This window comes from Littorina saxatilis, linkage group LG9, assembly GCF_037325665.1.
Source record: "Littorina saxatilis isolate snail1 linkage group LG9, US_GU_Lsax_2.0, whole genome shotgun sequence".
Lineage (NCBI taxonomy): Eukaryota > Metazoa > Mollusca > Gastropoda > Littorinimorpha > Littorinidae > Littorina > Littorina saxatilis.
In genome coordinates this window covers 6615535-6636858 of record NC_090253.1, presented here as the reverse complement: position 1 = coordinate 6636858, position 21324 = coordinate 6615535, and the positions used below count along the sequence as shown (strand labels likewise).

The window sequence follows — 21324 nt, the reverse complement described above, 5'->3', positions numbered from 1 at the left end:
ATTGACTATCATATCCTTTCCTTCGACCCGAACAAGCCAAAATTTGAACTCACAAAATTACAATAATTATGCTGCAGCAGTTGCGTGTGTCGCCGCCTTAGATTTTGTATAGCATTTTCTGTGAGACGATTGGTCAATTTCAAAATACTAGTCCCTGATTGGTTGCAGAACTGAATTGATACTGCCGTTGAGTCTCTGCCGTTGTCACTGCCGTTACCTCTGCTTGCTACATTCGGCTCGCAAAACCAGTTCAGTGACCACTTTGAGCTCGATTCGCGTCAAAATTGGTCATGCTCAGCAGCTGGCATAGGTTGCCGCACGCTTTGTCACTGGACGGTCCAGGCACCGCTGGACAGGTCATTTCGGAGGGTATAGGTTGAAAGTTGAAACCCTTGTTCACCGAAGCATTACGTTGTAACAAACTATTTCGAGGAAAAAGAAATGGAAAAAGTGCCGCAGAATAACCTCCAAACCATGTCACTGTTTTGCTGCGGGAGAACAGATCTTTTCTTAGCCATATAACCACCCGTTATGTCCCAAATAGGCACTACAACTGGGCACAGACATAGCTATTGGGCAAGGCAGAACAGATGCTTAGGCGGTTAATGACAAAATTCGGTTATTCCGCCGCGGGACAAAACATTGCCGCGGAGAAAAACCCACGAACGTTGTCATCATCTGCTAAGGATAGAAAAAGTCACGGGAACAGCGATATGTATCTGCCATGCATGGGGAAGACAAGAAGAAAGAACAGCCCGGGTATGATCACGTCCCTCCTTGAGTCTTGATCAAACAAAAAATCATGAGAATACACTGCATGCAGCCACAAATATTCTACTGCTAGCGTACACGATCCACAGAATATCCTTGGTTCAACCTCTTTTTGAGGACCGTATATTGTTACCTTCTTGTTCACATATCAACGCCTCAGGGGCGGATTAGGGGGGGGGGGGGGGGTTACAGGGGTTCCGGACCCCCCCTACCTCCCGCCGCTGTCAAAAATAAATAAAACAATTAACACTAACTTTAAAAGAAATAATGAATGGCTGCTGACACCAGTTGATCATGTTTAAAATCAAGGATAAGCCATAAATTGTTCATAAAATAGCTAAAACTCTTCAGTTTCTGGGGGGCCAAGCCCCCAGACCCCCCAACGGGGCCTTGCCCATGTACCCCGGGCACAAGGGATCTGCCCCTGGACCCCAGGTTGTGACCCCCCCCCCCCCCCTCTGGCTTAACTGCTCCGCCCCTGAACCTGATTTATTCAGAAGTCAATCAATCAATCAATCAATGAGTCTTATATCGCGCATATTCCGTGGGTACAGTTCTAGGCGCTCTGCAGTGATGCCGTGTGAGATGAAATTTTATACGGCCAGTAGATTGCAGCCATTTCGGCGCATATTTACCTTTCGCGGCCTATTATTCCAGGTCACACGGGTATAGGTAGACAATTATTAACTGTGCCTAAGCAATTTTGCCAGGAAAGACCCTTTTGTCAATCGTGGGATCTTTAACGTGCACACCCAATGTAGTGTACACGGGGGGAGGTTCGGACACCGAAGAGAGTCTGCACACAAAGTTGACTCTGTGAAATAAATTTCCGCCGAACCTGGGATCGAACTCACGCTGACAGCGGCCAACTGAATACAAATCCAGCGCGCTACCAACTGAGCTACATCCCCGCCCAGTATGTATGCTTGAGAAGTATGTATAACCATGCAGGTGCTCCTGGTCATTAAATACGCAATGATGCTCCACCATCCTTGAGACTGGGCTAGCTAGCTAGCTTGTTGGTCAGTGACTCGTCATGTAACCCATCATAAATATCACTGGAGGTCTTACAACAGACATTTATTGAGGTCTTAACAGACATTTCTTGAGGACTTACAAATAGATTTCTTGAGGTCTTACAACAGATTTCTTGAGGTCTTACAACTGACAGAGCGGGTTGCTTGAGGTCTTACAAAAGGGAATTCTTGAGGTCTAAGTACAACAGAGATTTCGTTCGGTCTTACCAAAGGGGTTTAACTGTTCAGGAATCTCCATTATCCAACGCCTTCTTCTTTTCCCCGTTAAACAAATACTGATGACGATTCAAGTCACGTTCCAGCATATCATCCGATATGCCGGGGGACTACCGTGGCACAAACCGTATCTGCTGTGTGTTGTACCAACACGACCCTCTTATCCTACTCACACACTACTTTGCATACCCTACTTAACCTTCACCGGATCACGCTTTGGACTACCCCGGAGGATGTGGGTCGTAGAAGGATTCAACGTAAAACGTATGGGTCGTACACGACCCACGCTATCCGAATAGGGATAAACACTTTACCGCCTCTTTGCAGAGTATGGATCGTACCGGCACGACCCACACCATCCGAATCAGTAGGAATAAACACCGTAAAATACCTTCTTTAGCGGTTCCACATGGGTCGTCCACGACCCACACCATCCGAATCAGTAGGAATAAACACCGTAAAATACCTTCTTTAGCGGTTCCACATGGGTCGTCCACGACCCACAACATCCGGACTGTGTATTGTCCAAATGACGTCATTGTTTATTTGTTGGTTTACCAAGATCAGTTATCCTTTGAATTGGTCGATATGAAGGTGTGATGGTGTTCGAGGGTTACATGAAGTCTCAATCCAAAACTCCCAATAGTTTTAGTGATACAGACACTTTGAGGCTCTTGGTCGTCCACGACCCAGGAAGCACGGCGAAGGTTAAGTGCAGTTCACATGGCAGAATTACAACCAACGGCTTTCTCCCAACTATCAAGTATTTTTTTTATGGCAGCAAGTTCGAGTTGAAAATTGCTCCCCGTGCGCACAGCGTCAAATCAGCCCTGACTAGTTTTAAATGTTTGTGTAACAAGCTGTCAATGTATTATTTAGATTTTTAAAAGTTAGGTCTAGCGCCAAAACGCACCACGGTCCGATTGTCTACTGAGACAATCCGCAAAATTAATTCTTTGAAATTTGCTCGCTCTTTACGTAGGGCACCTAGGATGTTCCAGATGTAAAAGCCTGACAGTATCTGTGATGGTTTACCGGAGGCGCACTGTGCCTTTATTATAAAGCAACGATTCTCATTTGCAGCCCTGAAAGTCCAACAAATTGTGCACTAGCCTTTTGCTAGTTCTTCTCAAAATTTACTAGCCAGAGAGCAAATTACTGGCAGTTTTACTCGTTCATGTTTAAACTTGTTTCAGCAACTTTCCTCGCATTTGGCGAATAGATGATGAACATTTCTACTCGCCATTTACATGTTTCTACTCGTCATAGCGAAAAAAATACTCGCCACTTTTAGGGGTGATTTGACTTATACTGTGTCCCGTCGCCTTCGTTGTTTTCCGTTTTTTGCCTACCTCAGTAACGCAATCGGGAAGCGCAAAAGAGTCTGTCGCAACTGAGTCGCTTGTAAATCGCTCAACTAAGCAAAGTTTTAGAGTCACTTCTTAATCTACACAAATTCTGAACTTAATTGGTGTTCACACGGCAGATTCAGTTTTCGCCGACTTGGCCTCAGCGACTGACTTCATATCAACTAAAGTTTCGGGAAAAGTTTCGGGTTGAAAGTCTGTCATGTGAACAGAACCTTACTTCCACAGTAAAGACCCCAATTTCTGCAAAATAAAACTGAAGATACATCATAATCATAACAAAAGTTGAAAAATTAGATTGGCTGTCATTTTCTTGCGTTGTCTTTTATGTGATCTGCACTTGTGAGTCACTGCCGATCAGAATGAACTTGATGTATGTTTCCAAGTGCGAACAGACACACGCACTCACGCATGAAGACACCATGCAGTCACTCGATCACATACACACAACACACACGTACAAACAGATGCACACACACTCACACATGCGCACACAGCCTACTTTCATACACACACGCACAGCACACACGTATATGGAATTGGCATAACACACACACACACACACGGAAAACCATTAGAAATTGCTTAAAATGCACGTTGTTGACAGAAGACAAAAGCATGGTGTTTTATCACTACCAGTTTCACGGTTTACATAGTAAATCAGAGGCAAGAACTATCAACATGAATGTCTATTTGTTCACTGATGGAAATAAAACATCTGCGTCTACTTCAACCTTTGTGTAGTTGAACAATTTATGAGCGTCCTCTTGCGTTCTTTCAGATTCAGAAATCTGTGGGATGAAATTGAAAGGTTTGCAACTTCCACCTAGAAGCAGAACGATAAAACGATGAATACCATACAGGCTGAAACTTAAATACACGTCTGAAAGACTTCAACAAAACATTTGAAATCAAATCTTGAATCTGGCATCTAATTTCAATAATTAAGGCCTACAAGCAACCGCAGCCCATCACTCAGTAAGACTCGGAGAAGCTGGAAACAAGCAGGCTAACTTGACACTATATGCCGGGCCCAACAAAAACAAATACATTTGAAGAAAACCAACTACGCTTTAAATAAACAAACACCCAAAACAACTCGGTAAAATTATGTGAATGGGCTGTTGTTTTTCTAAGTCTCTCGTCAAAGTCTCTTGAACCTTTTCGGCTATTCACATGGGTGCTAATAGACACTCCAATTACTTTGGGAAGCTGGGATAATCAGGGATAAGATTGCGTCAAGCGCATTACAGAAAAACACAGCAGTCAGCGAGTCAGACCATGTCACACTCACAGACAGCAGCTGCTATCAAATTGTCCTAGATACTGACAGAACTTTTAATAGCTCAGTGCTCAAGGCAGGCAACCTTTAAGGGGAATCCCATTGTTACCCTGACACACACATGTAATGAAGTTTCAAGACACAAGAGTAAACAGAATTATTTATGTATGCAAACAAGAAGCTAAAATGCTGAAAGTGAAACAAATGAATGGTTGGGTAAATTATAAGAATGTGTCAAATACACCACACACATACTGAACTGCTCTACAGAGTATAACAATTAACCTTTGCCGGATGCCGCTTTTGACTACACACTCCCGACGATGCGGGTTTGTCTGAACCCATACATTTGAAAGAGGGTTTTTACCGTTTATTCCTCTAACGACGATGCGGGTTTGTCTGAACCCATACATTTGAAAGAGGGTTTTTACCGTTTATTTCTCTAACGACGGGGTGGGTTCAGGGAAACCCACAGCGCTACTTCAGTGGTTGCATCGAGTTTCTCCCTTCACCGACCTCTTGCAGGGGAGGGAGAGGGGGGGAGAGGGGGAGGGAGAGACTGAGAGAGACTGAGAGACTAAGAAAGAGAGAGAGAGAGAGAGAGAGAGAGACTAAGAAAGAGAGAGAGAGAGAGACTAAGAAAGAGAGAGAGAGACTAAGAAAGAGAGAGAGAGAGAGAGAGACTAAGAAAGAGAGAGAGAGAGAGTCTAAGAAAGAGAGTGAGAGACTAAGAAAGAGAGAGAGAGAGACTAAGAAAGAGAGAGAGAGAGAGAGACTAAGAAAGAGAGAGAGAGACTAAGAAAGAGAGAGAGAGAGACTAAGAAAGAGAGAGAGAGACTAAGAAAGAGAGAGAGAGACTAAGAAAGAGAGAGAGACTAAGAAAGAGAGAGAGAGAGAGACTAAGAAAGAGAGAGAGAGAGAGAGAGATACTAAGAAAGAGAGAGAGAGAGAGACTAAGAAAGATAGAGAGAGACAAATAAAGAGAGAGAGACAAATAAAGAGAGAGAGAGAGACTAAGAAAGAGAGAAAGAGAGAGAGACTAAGAAAGAGAGAGAGAGACTAAGAAAGAGAGAGAGAGACTAAGAAAGAGAGAGAGAGAGACTAAGAAAGAGAGAGAGAGAGAGACTAAGAAAAAGAGAGAGGGAGACTAAGAAAGAGAGAGAGACGAAGAAAGAGAGAGAGAGAGACAAAGAAAGAGAGAGAGAGACTAAGAAAGAGAGAGCGAGAGACTAAGAAAGAGAGAGAGAGAGACTAAGAAAGAGAGAGAGAGACTAAGAGAGAGAGAGAGAGAGAGACTAAGAAAGAGAGAGAGAGAGACTAAAAAAGAGAGAGAGAGACTAAGAAAGAGAGAGAGAGAGACTAAGAGAGAGAAAGAGAGACTAAGAAAGAGAGAGAGACTAAGAGAGAGAGAGAGAGAGACTAAGAAAGAGAGAGAGAGACTAAGAGAGAGAGAGAGAGACTAAGAAAGAGAGAGAGAGACTAAGAAAGAGAGAGAGAGACTAAGAAAGAGAGAGAGAGAGACTAAGAAAGAGAGAGAGAGAGACTAAGAAAGAGAGAGAGACTAAGAAAGAGAGAGAGAGAGAGACTAAGAAAGAGAGAGAGAGACTAAGAAAGAGAGAAAGAGAGAGACTAAGAAAGAGAGAGAGAGACTAAGAAAGAGAGAGAGAGAGAGACTAAGAAAGAGCTAGAGAGAGAGAGAGAGACTAAGAAAGAGAGAGAGAGACTAAGAAAGAGAGAGAGACTAAGAAAGAGAGAGAGAGAGAGACTAAAAAAAAGAGAGAGAGAGACTAAGAAAGAGAGAGAGAGAGAGAGAGACTAAGAAAGAGAGAGAGAAAGAGAGACTAAGAAAGAGAGAGAGACTAAGAGAGAGAGAGAGAGACTAAGAAAGAGAGAGAGAGAGACTAAGAGAGAGAGAGAGAGAGACTAAGAAAAAGAGAGAGAGAGACTAAGAAAGAGAGAGAGAGACTGGCTAAGAAAGAGAGAGAGAGCAAGAGACTAAGAAAGAGAGAGAGAGAGACTAAGAAAGAGAGAGACTAAGAAAGAGAGAGAGAGAGAGACTAAGAAAGAGAGAGAGAGAGAGACTAAGAAAGAGAGACAGAGAGAGAGACTAAGAGAGAGAGACAGAGAGAGAGACTAAGAGAGAGAGACAGAGAGAGAGAGACAGAGAGAGAGACAGACAGAGAGAGAGACAGAGAGAGAGAGACAGAGACAGACAGTCAGATAGACAGACAGTCAGATAGACGGATAGACGGATAGACAGACAGACAGACAGACAGAGCAACTGACAACAGACATACAGACAGAGAGATACGGACAGACAAACAGAGAGACAGACAGTCTCTTGGAGACAAACAGGCTGACAGACACTGTTCCGCCGCTTTGGTAATTATGGGTGTAGCAGAACCCGCGCCGTCGGCAGAGGGATAGTTACAATCACTACTACTCTTTAAAAGTATGGGTATGTGTGAACCCGCGCCATCGGTAGTGTTTATGTAAATTATCATAATCAATTAATTCTGATGTTTTGTCATGTACACACTAAAAATTTGCAGACAGAGAGCAAATTAGGTGTGTGAGAGATACTTAAAATTTCAAAACGATACCTTTAATGGTTCCAGAGTTACAATGATTTTAGTGTGTCTCTGGGTACAGGTGAACCCAGGAAGCACGGCAAAGGTTAAGTAGATGTGCAGTGCCTTCGCCACGACCTGGCACTGCATACCCCAAGCGAAGGAGCCATCATTGAGAGAGAGAGAGAGAGAGAGAGAGAGAGAGAGAGAGAGAGAGAGAGAGAGAGAGAGAGAGAGAGAGAGAGAGAGAGAGAGAGAGAGAGAGAGAGAGAGAGAGAGAGAGAGAGAGAGAGAGAGGTTCCACACCTAGAAATCTTGTCAGTTGTTGTGGTTGTTGTTGTGGCTGTTGTGTTTGTTGTTGTTGTTGTTTTGATGACAATACTGTCCTTTTTTGTGTGTAATGTTCTTGTTGTTGTTTTGTTGTTATTGTTTCATACTTGTTTACTCTCTCTCTCTCTCTCTCTCTCTCTCTCTCTCTCTCTCTCTCTCTCTCTCTCTCTCTCTCTCTCTCTCTCTCTCTCTCTCTCTCTCTCTCTCTGTTTATGATGATATCTTTCCTCGGAAAATGCAATGCTTTGGATGGTAAATGCATATATGTTTGGCAGAGAGAGAGAGAGAGAGAGAGAGAGAGAGAGAGAGAGAGAGAGAGAGAGAGAGAGAGAGAGAGAGAGAGAGAGAGAGAGAGAGAAACTGAAACTGAAACTGAAACTGAACTTTATTACCAAAGGATAGAGGTTTTAGGCAAAGCCTAATCTTACAACCTGTCCCTTATACAAACACTTAATACAGACGCACATAATATAGATAGTAAAAGAGAGAGAGAGAGAGAGAGAGAGAGAGAGAGAGAGAGAGAGAGAGAGAGAGAGAGAGAGAGAGAGAGAGAGAGAGAGAGAGAGATAGCGATTACAAGCAAATGACGAAGTCTCGTCCAACATCTCGTGCTACGAGATATGATGTACACCTAGATTACCTGATTACAAGTAAATAACGAAGTCTCGTCCAACATCTCGTGCTACCAGATTTCATGTACACCAAGATTACCTGATTACAAGCAAATGACGAAGTCTCGTCCAACATCTCGTGCTACGAGATTTGATGTACACCTAGATTACCTGATTACAAGTAAATAACGAAGTCTCGTCCAACATCTCGATATCTTCAGTAAGGGACAACGGACCTTTTCACAAATGTTCATAAAAATCGGTTGAGAAATGGAAAATAACGGTTTTTAATGGATTTTTGTTGTTGGTGGTTGTGGTGGTGGTGTCGTTGTAGTTGTTGTTGTTGTTGTTGTTGTTGTTAGTGGTGGTGGTGGTGGTGTTGTTGTTTTTTTGTTGTTGGTGGTGGAGGTGTTGTTGTTGTTGTTGTTGTTGTTGTTGTTGTTGTCGTCGTCCATCATATCAACCAACTCACCAGGATTGCAAGTAATTCACGGTGTCTCTTACAACATCTCGTTGTTGGTGGTTGTGGTGGTGGTGTCGTTGTAGTTGTTGTTGTTGTTGTTGTTAGTGGTGGTGGTGGTGGTGTTGTTGTTTTTTTGTTGTTGGTGGTGGAGGTGTTGTTGTTGTTGTTGTTGTTGTTGTTGTTGTCGTTGTCGTCGTCCATCATATCAACCAACTCACCAGGATTGCAAGTAATTCACGGTGTCTCTTACAACATCTCGTGCTACCAGATTTGATGTACACAAAGACTTTAGCTTGGAAATGGAATCCTCAAGTTTGACGTCATGGAAGATGTCATAACATTTTGAATTCAGCTCCTTGTGTTGAAGAGAATGATGTCATGAGTTTGACGTCATGAGTTTTGATTGTCTTCTTGACCTGGGTTTGACCTCCTTCTTTGTTATGACTTAGAAATTGGAAGCGCTTGTAACTGCCGTTGTCGATGTCGGATCAAAACGATTTATGTCTTAAAACCTTCCTGGGATCAATAACATTGCCTGTGCCAATTTTTGTTGTAGTCGAGTCAAAACTGTGAAAGTTTTAGGGGTTCTAACACACACACACACACACACACACACATCATTTGGTTGAAATCAACTCTAGTGTGGGACCAACCTAGCTTCGCTCGCTTCGCTCGCTTCGCTTGGATAACACATACATGTAATCCAGGATCAAGGGAGTTCCGTGCTGGACTAGTCATGGACATGTTTCCAGCTCCTGTCATAAGACGCCCCCCCCCCCCCCCCCCCCCCCCCCCGCAGACGTAAAAAAAAAAAATTTAAACTGCACCAAAGCATTACCCACAGATGCATTTGTAGATCAAGCAAACACTCAAGAATAAAACAGGTGGTCATTGCCTGCATCTTTCTTTCTTTCTTTCTTTGGTGTTTAACGTCGTTTTCAACCACGAAGGTTATATCGCGACGGGGGAAGGGGGGAAATGGGATAGAGCCACTTGTCAATTGTTTCTTGTTCACAAAAGCACTAATCAAAAAATTGCTCCAGGGGCTTGCAACGTAGTACAATATATTACCTTACTGTGAGAATGCAAGTTTCCAGTACAAAGGACTTAACATTTCTTACATACTGCTTGACTAAAATCTTTACAAACATTGACTATATTCTATACAAGAAACACTTAACAAGGGTAAAAGGAGAAACAGAATCCGTTAGTCGCCTCTTACGACATGCTGGGGAGCATCCGTAAATACTTCCCCCTAACCCGCGGGGGGTATTGCCTGCATCACATGGTCAAGTGCCAATCATCTCCTCTGACAGAAACTGACCCTATCAATTAAGCCTTTGGCTGCTTCAGTCAACCAGTGGTTCATCCTGGTCAAACTAAGCAGCAGTGTTTCATCCCAGTCCAGAGTCAGTTACAGTGTTTCATGCCACAAAAACTCACTTGCAGTGTTTCATCCCAGTCAAACTCACTCAGTAGCAGTGTTTCATTCAACTCAAACATCTCAAAGTCAGTTACATTGTACAGTGTTTCATTCCACTAAATCTCACTTGCGGCGTTTCATCCCAGTCAAACTCAACGTCAGTTAGACTTATTCATTCCACTAAATCTCATTTGTGGCGTTTTATCCAATCAAACTCAACGTCAGTTACACTTATTCATTCCGCTAAATCTCACTTGCGACGTTTCATCCCAGTCAAACTCAAGTCAAAGTCAGTTATAGTGTTTCATTCCACTAAATCTCATAAGCATTGTTTCATTCCAGTGGCAGTGTTTCATTCTACTTCTAGTAAAACTCAGACTCTGAGTCAAACTCATCTGAACCTTCATCCGTGACAAAGTCCTCCTCACTTGACACACTGCCCACAGTAAAATAGGGATACCCTGTGAAAACATCCTCCACCTCCATGCTGGGATCTGTCTCTGATTCGCACGACAAGACATCCTTGAAGTGGACGAGGTCTTTGATGCGGTCTGGTACAGGGAGGGCTTGGATTCTGTCTGGTCGCCCCGGGCGACAACCGATGTCATGTGACACCACCAAGCGAGCCAGGTGCTCCAGACGGCTGGGGTTTGACGCAGCCTTGATTATCATCTTGTAGCCTTGTTTCCAGGTGTCTGATAGGCGCTTACTCCTCAAACCCCTCTGCATCTCAGGCATCTTTCGGATCTTGTACAGTCTTCTGTTTGTTGTCGCTCCTGACCTGAGCATGAGTGAAATGATGGACAGATTCTCCATGCCAAGAGCGTGAAGCACGGGGCAGTTGTTTTCCCTGAGTTTGTTCTTCGCAAAGTGTATGTCCCTCTGAAAGGTGGACACCCCTGATGCAATGCACAAGCGAATCAAGTCAATCCCTGTATTGCTGCTGTACCACTTCACTGCCATAAACAACAGAGTTTCGCTTCCGCATGCATACTCTGCTGCCATAGCTAGCGAGGCATCCACTCGAGAGATCAAAGCCTCGGTAATTTCAAGCTGACGATATTCCACTGCCTTCCTCAGAACAGTCATCAGAACACTTTGGTCTGAACAGCGTGTCAAGACTTCTTTCACAACGTCCCAATTGCTTTTGTAGGCGGCTGTTTCGATGACACAATCCAGGACAGCCTGATTGTGACAAGTCTGAAGCTTCTCCTTCATGGACTTCATGTCAAATCTCGACAGGCCGACCGCCCAGTCATCAAGCCCTTCCTTCTGACACGCTTTGGCTAACCCTTCCCAGCTGGTGTACGGCCACAAACATCTCAGGTTCTGACGTGTCAGACTGCACAGTTTGAGCACAGCGACTCCTGCAGAGTACGCCCCCTTCTTGGCAGCACTCTCTGCCGCCTTAATAAGTAACCCTTCAGAGAGGTCAAGGTTACCCTGACCTAAGGAAGAGGTGACAAGCTGCCAGTCAGCCAGCACGAACCCCAGAACCATAGCCAGGTTGGAGTGTGATTTTTCCACGCACCACTGGGCCAAACTCGACACGCTGGTTGGCCACTGCTCTCCTAAAAGTGTCTTGTGCAAAGAATTTGTGAGTGAATCCAGATGACCAAAGTACAACTCTTTAATCCACTGACACAGGGTCTTGGCAAGCTGTTGCCATGGTACTTCGTTCTGCAGCATCTTCTGCAGACAGAGTTTCAGCATACTCGTGATACCATAAGGATCCAGTTCTCTCAGCCCTGCTTCCAAGCTGGGTAGGCAGCGCCAGGCTTTCTTCTTAAATACCAGTTCCATTAGAATCCTCATCATGGATGTTCTGTCGGAACAAAGCACTCTTTTGAACAGTTTCTCACAGGAAGTTTTCATCAGCTCCTTCTCCCCTCTCCTCAATACTTTGTTGAACGCAAACTTAAAGTCATCTTGGTCAGCAGATTCCCTGTCCACAGAGTGGCGGTGACAGAAGTAAACAGCACATACCTCTGCAAAGCATTCTGCTGCATCACACTTGAACGCCTTAGTAACAGCTAACCTGAAGATCTTGCGATACAAATCACCATAATCATGCACATAGCAGTCCTTGAAGAGAGCAATAAAGTTCTTTAGTTTGACCTCGGACATTTTCTCGAAGTACTGTGAGAGACCATAGCGAGCTGCGTAGTGAACAAACCATTTTCTGTCCTTGCCATTCACCACACGCTTGAGATCAGAAATGAGTTTCGGATTCTCATCTGCAAGGAACCAGGGAAGGGCAAACTTGAGATCCTTCCTCTGAACGCCATGCCCACAAAGACTGAGGGCCAGAGAGAAGTCTCCCATACGAAGGGCCTGGCGAAACAAAAGGCCCACTTCTTTGGACCTCGTGCACAGTTCTGGTACCATGTCTCCAAAAGAATACTTGTCTTTATCATGGAGCTTCCCGAGAGCGACCCTGATCTTCCTCCGTTTCAACGTAGCAGCTTCTGGTTTCATTTCAAAAAAATCTTGCATGGGCACTCCGTCCCCTTGTTCGGCCTGAGTAACGGCGACATGCAGAGCAAGATCGTCTTCATTGTTCTCACACAATGTCTTCAAGATCCACAAGACTTCCCCTCCGTCACCCCCATCAGACTCATTTTCAAGCGGCTGAAGACTGTCTTTCCACTGCTGTTTGTGAAAGTTGTATTTGAACATGCGGCGACTATGTGGTGAACCTCTCAGCAGTTGCATCAGGACCTCTTTGTCCAGCAGGTTCACAGCGAACTTGATGGCTTCCATGAGTTGTGCGTCAGACACAGACTGGTGGTGAATGACATGCAGGGCGATGTCCCCGTCGCTGTGCTTTACGGCTCCCATCAGCATCAGACCTTTCAGGCCGCTCGGCATGGCTCCGTCAGGGAACTGGTCCACCAGGCCACGCCCCATCTTGTTGCGGAACAACTCGTCGACGATCCACTCCCTAGGGCTAACCCCGTCATGCAGCAAGGTCAAGGCCAGGTCCCACTGTCCGCAGGCCACGGCCTCGTCAAGCACGTGCTCCTTCTGAACATCCCCCAGTCCCTGCCCCACCAACCCCTCCACCAGCGCCCACTCACTCCGCTTCACGGCTTCTCTCAGCACAAAGTCTGTCATGTCAGCGTCACTGGACAGCTTGACCAGCTCCAGGAGAAAGTGGCACTGACTGCTGACCACAGCTTGTCTCAAGGCGTCCTCCTTGTCCTGTGTGCTGACCCCAAGCTTCATCGCCTTCACAGCACACTCCACGTGACGCTGCGCCACTGCTGCCTTCAGCACCGTGCTTCTCACGGCACAACTCAGCCCCATCTCCACCAGTGTCTGCACAACGTCCCATTGCTGTAGCTGCACGGCGCGCTCACAGCCACGCTCTCTGCTCTCGCTGTTGACTCCAAGCATCGTGATCTCCATCACAATGACCCACTGACCTTCGTCCACAGCTTTCCTGAACAGAGCGTCCTTCACCTCCGCTGCTACTCCCAGCTTGACCGCCTCCAGGACACACGGCCACTGACCGCACTTCACTGCTTGGTCAACAACAACGCTTCTTTGCTGGAGGCTGCAGTATGTGGTCAGCGCTGTGATACAGCCCCACTGCTGTTCACCCAGTGCTCTGTTCAATATAAACTCCACATCCGCCAACGTGTCTCTGTCTGCGTCCTTGAAAATCTGAGCAACCTGTCCCCAGTCAGACGACAGCACCAACTGTCTGAGACGGGGCAATGTGGAAGAAAGGTCGGCGATATCACCGTTCCAGGAATTGTGGAGATCCATGGTCTGCGGGCTGTGTTGGGATTAACCTTGTGGTCCTGGCTCATCTGCCATGCTGTGAAGTGTTGTGAAGGAATCTGAAAAAGAATCAAATATAATATATATATATATATTTATTCCCCCCTCTGCTTCTTTACCTCTGTAAACTTGTAGGGCTAGTTATTTTTCAATAATGACCCAGCAACCAAACAAATAACGACCCAGCAACAGCCTGAATCCTCGATAGTGCAATGGGTTGAGAAATTGTTCTGTTTCGGTACTACTTTTTGCGAATGAAAAGTTCCGAACGCTCTAATGTACAAAGTATACATCTCTGGAGCAAACAATACAAACATACCGCATTTAAATTAACAACTACAGGCCTGAACACATGAATCTCCATATAAAATCCATGAGTTCGGTTGTTTTCTGAATCTAGATCTGCCGTGCTCAAACGTTCATCACAAGCAATTTCCCAAGCAAGTAACTCATACTTTGTCTGGCGACAAGAGTAGTTCCCCTTCTTTTCACTCAGTTTCTTCGACAACAGACTGCAATCCGACGGTCAGTTTTCAACAATATTTTATTTAATAAACAGATCACACGCAACCAAATGCACACATCTCATCAATTTAAACAACATAAAGCAGTTTCATACACTATTTTCCCCAGAAAACTGAACTTCATACAGTTTTTAACGTTGGAACACGGGTGCAAAAGTTCGTCTGCTAGTCCCATTTGACGAAAGAACATTATCCTAAGCGATACCAAAACATATACAGAACACACAATATCTGCCTTTGCCGCCACAGCAGAATAACAGCATATCTGTGTACTTGATTTTAGTCCAAAATAGGAAAACTGACAAGCAGTGTTAACAGAATGGAATTATTTGCACGGAACTATACAACCGCACATTAATCGGTCGCCTGCGCAGGTTGACTGGTTGAGTGAATAGGATTCGATCAAACTTTCGCTAAAAACCTCCTCTTTTCTTTGAATAACTGAAGAAAGGAGGAATAAAGAGGTTACACACCTCGTCTCAGTGATTATAAAAAATAATGGTCTCAGTTCCGTCATGAAAAAGCTTGCTAAAGCTCGCATTTTTCATGATCCGCTAACTTCGACCATTATTTTTAATAATCACTGAGACTCGGCATGTAACCTCTACATATATTATGAATATTATTGATCCCAACTCTTCATGTAGCCTGAACTGGAAATATATAATATACTAGATGAATACCCGCTTCGCCGGGAAGAAGTAGAGCCGAATACCCGGCTTCGCCGGGTTAGTGGCGCACTGTTCGCCGGGTACCCGGCGAAGCCGGGTGAGTGGCGCACCGTACGCAATTGACCCCACACGAAGGAAAACTTCTAAAAATAGTAACGGGAATATGGATTGAGCGTTGTGGACAGTGACCTTCTAAAAATAGGGAAGAGTTACTGGGAATGGATCTGGGAAGATGAACAGAAAAACCAAAATCGGTTCAGCGCTGAGAGCACGTGTTGAAAATTCTCATCGACCAGGTTGTGTCCGGGGTCTACCTGAATATGCCCACCAAATTTGAAGCAGATCCATCGAGAACTTTGGCCGTGCATCGCGAACACACAGACAGACAGACACAAGTCGTATATCATATCCCTAACAGGGGTGTGCAAATCCACTAACCCGTGATGTGGGGGGAGTTAAAAATTGGCCGGGTTAGCTGAGGTCTTTGAGTAGCATTCCCGTGGGTTAGCTAAAAATTTCACAAACAAAACTCAAGATAGAGCTTCAAATGCCAACTCCTTACTAAAATGAATGGCCAAAATACATTTCCCCTTGTTTTTCATAATGAAAACAAAGCCCAAACCAAAGCCCAAACAGTGAGTACTGTTTCTAAGGCGCTTTTTCTGAAGTATTGATTGTGTTCGAAAATGTCGTCTGCTTCAACGATGTGAGTTACATCCCTTAGTTTAGTTTTACATTTTGACCAATGAGAAAGCGCTCCCTAATTTGTTTCGGGCCACTGAAAAACAACCATGGCGTTGTTTAGGTTCGGGTTTTCTACTTCAAAAGCGGAAAGCAAAAGTATTGAGATAAATGACAATGACAATTCTTTATTTTCCGAGGGTAACAGAATAAGCATTGGTATACTTTTTTTGCATCTGGCCCTCGCCCTAAAGAGGGACTAAATCTACTATAATAACTACTACTACATACATAATTAGTAAAACAGTATAAGTTTATGTACATAAGTGCATTATATGAAACATTGTAGTTACTAGTTTATAAATGTTCATGACAAGGTGCAAAGCAAAAATTTGCAAGTCAATTAGAGTCAGAATACTATGCAATAGTACTTCAACTCTGCAAGACAATGGATAGTATGCAGAACATCATAATTTCGTGAACAAAACTATAAATCAAAAGTGAGTGACTCTGTCCCAAAGGACATAACAATCAAGAATATACTATTTTCATTAAATGGGATATATATTTGTTTTTGAAAGAATCTGTGCTGGTAGCTTCCCGTAAGGCATTCGGAAGAGCGTTCCAGAGACGGCCACCTGAATAAACTAGACTAGACTTAAATAAGTCTATCCTAGGAAGAGGAGTGTTAAATTTCATAAGGTGGTGTGAATTCTTCAAAGAGAACTTTGAACAAATGGTTTGGGGTAGAGTTTCGGATATAATTTTATGCATAAAGATTCCTTTGTTAAAAAGCAGTCTTGACGAGAGAGAGAGAGAGAGAGAGAGAGAGAGAGAGAGAGAGAGAGAGAGAGAGAGAGAGAGAGAGAGAGAGAGAGAGAGAGAGAGAGAGAGAGAGAGAGAGAGAGAGAGAATGACAATGACAATTCTTTATTTAACGAGGGTAGTAGATTAAGCAGTGGTCTGCTTTTTTACATCCAGCCCTCGCCCTAAAGAGGGACTAACTACAAAAATGAAATAAAAATACAAGATAAAAAATAGAAAATAGAAAACTAAAATTCTACATTTTAACAGATAACTAAAATGAAAACACATTATACATATATGTACACAAAATGCATTGCATTGAGGTAAATTGCGAGTTGATTGATGTGAATTAAGTGGTATAGTGCAGCTTGCACTTTCTCAACTTCATGCTCTAATCCATACATTACATTTTAAAGAAAATCAATCAACAAGCAAGACATTGCTAAGATCATCACACATCCAAATACATGTAGTGGTTTGTTTGTTAGTCCCTTCATTCGAAAAGGGTTTGTGTACATTATACCAATAAAGAGGAGAGGGGCATGTTTAATACAAAAATTGAATACCATTTAAGACAAATATCCTTTACTCTGACTTCATTACATAAGACAAATATCTGCTTTTAAAACTATCAGTGCTGGTAGTTTGCCTCAGGAATGTTGGAAGAGAGTTCCAGAGACTGCTACCTGAATACACTAAACTGGACTTAAACAGGTCAATCCGAGGAACAGGAGTGTTTAATCTCATAAATTGACGTGAATTCCTCATGGTAAATTTTGTACGTAAAGTTTCAGGTACACATCCAGTGATAATTTTGCTCATAAGGGTACATTTATTATAGCCAAGTCTTGCCTTCAGAGGGAGAATGCCTAAGTTTATATAGTCTAATTCATTCAGGGTTGTTTTCTTTAATAAGACTACTTTCAACGCTCGTTTGTGTAATCTAATTATAGGTTTTAGTGAATTATCACTTGCCGAATCCCATAAGGTTGATGCGTAATCAATAACAGATTGAATATGGGCATTAAAGAATAACTTCCTGGCTTCCAAATTCAGGAAGTGCTTGATTCTAGATAAGAGATATACTTTCTTGGACATGACTTTAGAAAGTTGTTCGATGTGGTGTGACCATGACAGGTTGTTATCGATGGTCACTCCCAACACTTTATGATGGTTGACTGTTGAAACAATTTCATCATTGACAATTAAATCGTGGAGATTATGTTCTGTCGTTTTTGTCTAGTTGTTATTATCATGCATTTAGTTTTTTGGGGGTTCAGGGACATATGATTTAGCTCAGTCCATGCACTCAGCTGGTTTAAACTTTCTTGCAGTGATTCAGATAAACGATTTAAATTGGTGTCACTGGAGTGTATGGTAGTGTCATCTGCAAAAAGTTCACACAAATTTTTAATATGAAGGGGCAGGTCATTTATGTATATGGAGAAAAGTAGAGGGCCTAAAACTGACCCTTGTGGTACCCCATGCCGTACAGCCTGCATACTTGATGCCGAGGCGTTCGCATGCACACTTTGTTGCCTGTTGCTTAGAAAAGAACAAATGAGGTTAACTGAGTCAGTCCCGAGGCCATATAATTTGAGTTTTCTGAGTAATAACTTGTGATCAATTACATCAAAAGCTTTAGCAAACTCTACAAATACAGCACCACAAAATTCATTTTCGTTTATCTTGTTCAACCAATGATCAACAAGAGAGATTAAGGCAGTGTGACACGAGTGATTAGCCCTAAAGCCAGACTGGTTCGGGTGAAATAATTGATTGTGATCAAAGTGCGCTAATAGGTGTTTGTTTATATGTTTTTCAAGTGGCTTTGATAATACAGACAATATAGAAATCGGTCTATAGTTTGAGGGGTCTTTCTTCTCACCAGATTTAAACAAAGGAATAATTTTTGCCTGTTTGAGCGCTATTGGAAAATATTGTTTGTCTAAACAGAGATTATAAATGTAAGTGAGAGTTTCGGAAATTACCGGGGCTGATAACTTAAGAATTCTTCCATCTAATCCGTCTATCCCCCGGGTACCTGTTTGCTTTAAATGTGTGAGTGCTTGAAAGACTTCAGGCACTGTAAGCGATAAAGACTAAACAAGCGACGGACAAAGAGTACGACAGTCACAAACGTAAGCTACCTTTCAGTTTCAGTGACTTATAATCCAATGTTTCTGTGTGTGAAACTTCAAAGACAAAATAAGAAAAGTTGGAGTGGGTTAGGCCAAAAAAAAAAATGACAGGGAAATAAGTGTGCGACACGGGCGCTTTCGCTTTCATTGCGTTTTTTGCACTCAGTTTTTTTTTTTTTTTTTTTTTTTTTTGACAAATGTAATAAAAAGTTATAGGATCGGCCCCTAAAAAATTAGGGTAGGTCGGGTTACCGTAACCACACCTATTTTTTTTTTAGGCCTAACCTATTTTTTTCCCGGGTGAGCTGGAAATGAGATTCTACTAACCTGTGGGTGAGTTGTTTATTTTTAAATTTGCAAACCCCTGCCTAATCTACCCTTGACAATTATAATTATAAGAGCACAGTTAATTGTGGTTCGCGCTATATAAGCTCTTCATAATAATATTAAATAATAATAATAATAATTTAAAATAGAAAAATTGAGCGAAATAAGTAGAATGAGTTAACTTACTGTTTACAAATTAACCTTCACAGTGTTGAATAAGAACTTTACGATTCAATGACTGTGGGTAACTAAAGTGTCCATTGTTTTAACCTTCGCCGGTGGTCATGGGTCCGTGTGGACCCAGAAGGGTGTCGTTCAATTGCAAATATCTCTTAAACTAGTTGGAATTTTTTAATGAGCTTTTAAGAATGCCTCAGGCACCTAAAAAGCTCTTATGTCCTAAAAGGTCATTAAATTTCAGCGAGAATTAATTAAAAAAACAAAGATCAAATTTAGACTACACACGGAGGACATTGTGGGGCCGTGCGTACCGATGTTTCTCAAACTGAAGGAACTTACATTAAAAACTAGGGAGAGAATGGCTCTAACCATCATTTTCTACGATCTGTTTAATTTTGGAGTTAATAAGCAAGTCGCGTGGAGCGAAATTAATACATAACAATGTGGGTCCACAGGGCCCCACAACGTCTACAGAAGGGTATACATGCACGTTTTTCCTTCTTTGAGAAGCTTTCGTCCGCACGGTAATAATTAAATGAATAATTTGATTTAATTACTTCTCCCAGAAATGTAACCACAGTTCTCAGTTAGATCACCAAATAAAGAAGAATATAGCAAATAAAAAGAAAGGCACGTTAGAAGAAAAAGAAATAAATACAAAAAGATTTCGCAATCGCAGTGGCTACACTTACGCCGTCCGTAATTTTTCCCTTCTTTGCTTTGCTTACGCCACAAAGCATTTCCCCGCCAGGGCCGCGCTCTACTTCCGGTTTGATCCGGTTTGGACGGCCATTTTAAAGCGTGGGTCGAGTGAGGACAGACGTGTTCAACAGTTCATTAGTAGTGGTTGTGCGAGTAGGAAGTACGATCGAGTCCGGCTTCGACAGGTTGCAAAAAGTTATCTCGGACTTTGAAACGAACGCGTTCGTCCAGCTCTACGTTCGGTCGTCGCGAACCCTGCAGACGCTCTCCCACCTCCCTCTCTCTCTTTCTCTCTTCCTTTATGGTGATCCATCCATCTCTCTCTCTCCCACCCCACCCCCCCTCCTCCACCCAAGTGTTCAAAGGATGCACTATTGCACAAATCGTTATACAAATGATAACGTGCAGGTGAGTGGCCTACCCTTCAAAATGGTCACGGGTTACAGTAGGCCTGCAGGCTACGACAGTAAAATGGCGTCACTGATGCCGTAACTGCCGCATGTCCCTGTAGTGATACGTGGGATCACGCCGCTCCGTAATCAAAGTATGGCCGACCGACTCTACGACGTGGAAAAGGTGTAACCGAAGCCTGCAGTGAGCGGGTTACGACAGTAAAATGACGTCATGCCGTAACTATGGAATTTCTGAGTCGACTTACGACTTGAAAAAGGCGTAACAGTAGCCTCTACCAAAAAGATTTAAAACAAAAACAAAAGAGGGTGGCAGGGCTCGAATCTACGACCTTACGAACATGAGCGCAAGTCCCTAATATTAAAGATAAGACGCATCTTTACCAAGATTGGGAAAACTAAGAATGTCTATTTTGTGAGACACTGCCACTGCAGTGCATGGTGACTGCAACTGCAAGTTCCCGAGCCAAGGGGCTCCGTAACCGACTCGCCGGTTCCCGAGCCACTCCGAATTATTATTGTAATTGCAAGCAAATAAAAAAGTTTAAAACGATTTCAGCAGATCTCCAATGCGTACCATTTGACAGAAAAAGTTGTCAGTAGACCTATATTATAATTACCTCTTCTTGCAGGTTTATCTAGGTTCGTCTGCGCAGGAATACGCGCGAAGCGCTTCTTTCCCCTTGATCCTTTTTAGAGTTCATGAGAACTTTACCAAGATGAGAATACTCAGAAAATCGTTGTAGTTGGATTCAATTTACTTTATTTTAAACGGACTTGTGGTAGTTAGAGGCTAATTGTAAACTTTTGTCTGTTTGTCTTCCCTGAAGTAAGCAAAGGCAATCTGAATTATTATAATCAATAAGTTCCTACCTTGTACAACTTCATCAAGCTTAATGTTCCACAATGTGGAAAGGAAATTATCAAATTAAGAATTGAGGTATTACAACGGTAGAAAGAACATTTCATTCCACATACTGTACCGTGCCTGAATAAAATATTGTGAAAATTAGCACATTCAC

General features: G+C 43.1%; 1 protein-coding gene and 1 long non-coding RNA gene across 2 annotated transcripts in view; both read right to left on the bottom strand.

Annotated features, from left to right (window-relative positions):
• The window catches only part of LOC138975188 (uncharacterized), a 214262-nt gene that overhangs the window by 123177 nt on the left and 69761 nt on the right, over positions 1 to 21324 (bottom strand). The gene's annotated exons all lie outside the window — the stretch shown is intronic.
• LOC138975173 (uncharacterized) lies at positions 9466 to 21041 on the bottom strand. Its single transcript, XM_070347832.1, has 2 exons — positions 20923 to 21041; positions 9466 to 13918 (listed from the first exon to the last, which is right to left on the bottom strand). Exon 2 carries the CDS (start codon positions 13842 to 13844, stop codon positions 10434 to 10436), a length of 3411 nt encoding a protein of 1136 aa, XP_070203933.1. The 5' UTR covers positions 13845 to 13918; positions 20923 to 21041; the 3' UTR covers positions 9466 to 10433.